Genomic DNA, 5048 nt, shown 5'->3' on the forward strand with positions numbered 1-5048 from the left:
TGTGAGCATAACTGGAAACACTTTCATTGTTGTGCTGATGGTGGCTTCTTCACATCCCAGTGTACAACTGGCACCTTCACATCCCAATGTACTTCTTCCCGGGCTGTTTGGCCTGCTTGGAAATCTGCTACAGCTCGAATATCTAGCCAAGGATATTGCTCAGCTACCTGGGTGGAGACGGAAGCATTTCAATGCAGGGGTGTTTTACCCAATACTATTTCTTCAGCTGCCTGGTAGCTGCAGAGTGTTACCTCCTGGCAGCAATGTCCTATGACTGGTACCTGGCAGTGTGCAAGCCCCTGCACTACCCAGCCCTCACGGGCACCAGGCTCTGCCTCCAGCTGGGCACTGCATCTTGGATCAGTGGCTTTCTCTCTAACTCCATACTGACCTTCCTGATCTCAAATTTAGATTTCTGTGGGCCTAATGAAAGAGACCATTTTTTCTGTGACTCATTCCCAATGATAAAACTCTCCTGCTGTGACATTTGTGTGGTGTGACTTGTGACTTCTGTCATGGCAGGGGTGTGCTCACTGCCTCCGTTCCTGTTGACCTTCTCATCCTATCTCTACATCATTGTCACAGTCATGAGAATTCCTTCTGCCACTGGAAGGAGAAAGGCCTTTTCCACTTGCTGCTTACATCTTCTTGTAGAAGTTCTTTTTTACTGGTCAATATTTAACGCAGTTCTTGTGCTCAAGGCACGAGCTCTGGTGAGCCCCCAGTCAGAGAGGGTCCAGCTGCGTTCTTCTGTGTGTCGCTGAAGCGACTTCGGCATCAGGAAAAGAGCTGCTTGCTGAGCTGGCTAGCTGGCTTCTTTGCAGAGGAAACACAGCAGGAGCCGATGATATTGGCTTACGTTACTTCGGAGGGAAAGGAAGAGAGAGGCTGGGTTGGGCGGTCTTCTTAATCAGTTTTATAGGGAATTTGAAAACCGTGGCAAAAGGGGAAAACAACCAATGAGTTACAAGCCAGGGGGAGGATACAATTTAACAAGAACCACTGGGGGTAAACCGAGAGGCGGGAGTTATAACGGAGAACCAGTGAACAACCGAGTAACCGAGAATTTTCCCGAAGCGGGGGAGGCGGCTTGTACCCGGGCACCGCCCAGGGGGTGCGGCTTAGGCTTCTGAGCCGCCCATCGACCCACCCTCTGAGTCTGCCTCTTCGGGGAACTCGATCCAGGGGATGGGCTGGGATTGATTGGCATTATGCAGCCCCAGCCCCTCAGTGGGCTGGGTCGCAGCAACAAATATTAGCTGTCTATGTACTCCCTCATCACAATACACAAATAGAGCCAAACAAAGTCTTCTCCAATTTTACACCATTCTCACTCCCTTGGTCAGCCCTCATCCACAGTCTGAGAAACAAGGAAATAAAAGAAGCTCTGTGAAAACATATGAGGAAATTGCTGGCTTTGGGAGGGCTGTTTGCTGTCAGAAAAAAAAGGGGTAATAATCCTTAATGAGTTACAGGCACAAACATGGCCATTGAATGTAGTTAATTTGAATAAAGCTTGGAAATATATAGCTCATAAAAATAAATAAGCAGGGGAACAAAATAGGTAAATAATCTTGCTATCATTGGGGGATGGTCTTAAGAGAGAAAATGAATATGCAGTGAGCACTGTAAGGTAAGCCAGTTAAATCCATGAATGTGATTATATACATATTATTGGATATGATATCTTCTTGCTGGCCTGCTTGCTTGCATTTTCATCACTTCAGCTGAAACAGTTCAGAATAACTTGAAATACAATTTCTAGCAAATAGACTATTTTTTATTAATATTATGTTCAGTTTACTTCTAGTTGTTCACATCTGAGGTGTAGATGTCTACATCCAAGAGTATTTTGGGGGTTTGGATTTGGTTATTATAAACCATGATCCAGAAGCACTTGGTGCAATACACTAAAGAACTTCTAGTTTATACAGGACATGCAATGGAGACATCCAGTCTAAAATTAATTAAATGCTATCCATATTGGGGCTGACAATTAAAACCCTAAAATAAAATAAAAATTCCCACAACAACATTGCAACAACTTCCAAAGAGGAATGCCCACTCTGTTGCTGTTTGGTGAGAGGAGGGGAGATGAATGGAGAGGACCATCTTTACCAGACTGAAATTAGTTTATTTTGAATGTGTATTTTCATTGTCCTTGATAATAAACAGGAAATAGGAAATAGGAAACGGTGTTTAGAAGTCTGTAGATTGTGGAATTGTGATTGTTATGTGTGTTCTAATAGTTAATGTGGTTTAAAAAATGAAAGAAATAGTGGTTAACAAAGCTTCCCACATCACTGAAGTGTCCAAGCAGTGCAACAAGCAGCAGAGGCAGCGAAGAACAAGGGTGGTGATCACAGTAAAGAAATAAAGCTTTTAAAAGCAATTAGAAGAGCAAAAAATGGCTAATGGGGAACGTCCCTAGGGTCTAGAGGAGGGAATGACTGGAGAGAGGATTAGTAAAAATAAGAAGGAATAGGTACCGCTTGCCACACAAAGCTAGATGAGACAGGAAAATCTTTCTCATGCCTTGACTGAGTTTAGGCAACTAAATAGGGTTTTTAACTCATGAATACGCATCTATCTGTCCCACAGCACTTATCTATAAGACGCCAAATTAACCAGGCCCAGAAATGTCTGTATTTATTGCTTTTTTTGCTTTAATGGATTTCCATTAACACGTAGACATCTGCAACACAAACTCTCCGTGTGTGTCAGTCACCTGGTTTCCCAACATTCTCAGTCAGTGGAGAAAGGCATTTCTAGATTGTGACTTCCCTCCACATTTTTGACTTTTGAGGCTGTGGTGAATTACACCTTGGAAGTGTCTGTTCCTTTCCTTTGATTATAGGGCAGGTGGCTATGACAAGTTCAGATGTAGAAATTTAGGACTCAAACCACTGGGCAGTGAAGGGCCTTCAGTGCTGTTCAAGACACTCAGGAACATCTTAACTGGTATCCAGTAACATTGCAGAAGAAGCAGTCTCCTGTGGTCTCTATTTTATTTGCCAATATGAAGCAGATATTTTGGATATTCTAGAATATTTTAAAAGGCACTGGGTATGTCCACAACAATTATAGATGTCTGCAGTTACGTGTGGTGAATCATTGACTTGCCACCATATTTCCTTACTTGGCACAAAACACTTTGTTCAGTGTGGGTGTAGAACACTCCAAAACCTGAAATCCTCCTTGCGAAGGAGGATTTCCCTAGGCCATCAAGCTGTGGCATGGGAAAAAGCCACCCACTACCATTGGGAAGACACTGCAGGGGATGAGGGACATCTGGGCTGGAAATGGGAGTATGTACCTGTTTTCTTCATCCTTGTTTCCTTGTCTCTCATCCTTGTGCTGCCTGGGCTCTTTCTTTTTTTTCAAGCCCTTCAACACTGAGGGAAAATATAATGGGCAAGGGCTGTAGGAGCAGGCACAGTCTCCTGGATGCCACAGGTGAGCAGAGCATACAGACACAGCTCATGAGACAGAACAACCCTGAGAGGAGGGGGAGCACCCCAGGAGATCTCTGGTTCACCTCATCCTCAAAGCAGGGTCAGCTGTTGGGGTGAGACCACATTATTCCAGGCTTCATACAGCTTGGTCTTGGAGACTTCCAAGGACAGAGGCCACAAAACCTTCCTGCATGACCTACTCCACTTCTTGACAGTCTTCAAGGCCAAAAAGTAGTATATATGACTTTTATATGAAGATGGCTTCTCCACCTTCTTTAGCATCTGCAGCAGTGCAGTTCTTGGACCCAGAAATGTCTCAGAGGTGAGAGATCCCTTTCTCTGAGCATGGCCCTGGTACACACCTCAGTACCCTGGGGGCAAGATCCTGATGTTACAAGGCAGGAACACCTCAATAGAGTCAGCAGCTTTTGGGGACGGTCATCCCAGGACCAAGAAAAGGAAAAGGTTTATCCAAAAAATCTGGGTAACGCCAACATGGCAAAACACAAACCCCCCAGGGGTCCACCCCACTTCCTTGTGCCTGTCAGAAAGAGGCTGTGGGACTGAAAAGGGACGAAGTCACTGCCAGCAGCCCCTCAGGGTAAAACTGGCTCCGTGCTGGGTAAGCACGTGGGCGACATCCTCAACTTCTCCTCAAAATGAGGAGTCACATCGCAGTGCTGACAGCGTGTCCTCGTTTTGCGCCTGAGTCCCGCTGCCACGAGGCTGCTGTGAACACAGTGGTGCTGTCCAAGGCAGATACAAGGTGTGTGATGTGCTGAGTAGCCCCAGTCCCAGGCTTTATGTTCTCATCCAGGGGGTTTTCCAAAATATTTATACCTCCCACTGACAGCAGTTTGGGAAACCATGCTCCCGAATTTGTGAGAAACTTGTGCAAAAATCCACCCACCCACCAGCCTTCTTATATGTTCCCCACAGGACACCTGCCCGTTTTCCCAAAATATGATGTACACGACAGGTGAATGGCAGCTCCTACCAGGCAAGCGAGAAAGCAGAAGATACCAGATGGGCTTTGTCTCTGTTCTGCTTTCAGCAGCGCAGTGGGCACTTAGCCTGTGGCTCCCGGGCCAGGGTCAAAGCTATAACAGCAAGTGGGGCAGCCACGCACCAGTGCATTCATTCGTTGTCCCCCGTTTTGGGGCCAGCGGAGTGTTCCTGTCCACCCGCACGGGCTGTCGGTGCCTCCCGGGTTGCGATGCCGCCGCCGCCGCGTGCCCGGGGACAGAGCGGAAGCGGACATGAGACCGTGCATGGACAAACCCTCCACGGGCGAGAGCAGAGTGGCGCAGCGGGAGCGTGCTGGGCCCATAACCCAGAGGTCGATGGCTCGAACCCATCCTCTGCCGGTTAGCTCAGTCGGTTAGAGCGTGGTGCTAATAACGCCAAGGTCGCGGGTTCGATCCCCGTACGGGCCACACTAGCTTTTCGTGAATTTCAATTTTTTTTTCCCGTCCGGCCCTCCCTTTTTTGGCAATGATGGTACAGGGAAATAGTCTGTTGGAAAATAGGGATCCTGCCTGCACTACTCAGCCCTGGCTGGATGGGGCACTGGGAGAGCTGCTAGGGTCTCCC

General features: G+C 47.2%; 1 protein-coding gene and 1 non-coding gene across 2 annotated transcripts; both read left to right on the forward strand.

Annotated features, from left to right (window-relative positions):
• The first annotated feature begins 435 nt into the window (after positions 1–435).
• LOC108445920 (olfactory receptor 6N1-like) lies at positions 436–1465 on the forward strand. The gene is given in 3 exon segments (XM_017731077.1): positions 436–724; positions 1296–1349; positions 1351–1465. Coding segments are annotated over 3 exon segments (378 nt in total). The 5' UTR covers positions 436–515.
• A 3352-nt stretch (positions 1466–4817) lies between these two features.
• TRNAI-AAU lies at positions 4818–4891 on the forward strand. The gene has a single exon. It is a non-coding gene; the product is annotated as a tRNA-Ile (tRNA).
• Positions 4892–5048: the final 157 nt, after the last annotated feature.

The sequence above is a fragment of the Corvus brachyrhynchos genome, unplaced genomic scaffold, assembly GCF_000691975.1.
Source record: "Corvus brachyrhynchos isolate BGI_N302 unplaced genomic scaffold, ASM69197v1 scaffold164, whole genome shotgun sequence".
In the NCBI taxonomy this organism is placed as follows: Eukaryota; Metazoa; Chordata; class Aves; order Passeriformes; family Corvidae; genus Corvus; species Corvus brachyrhynchos.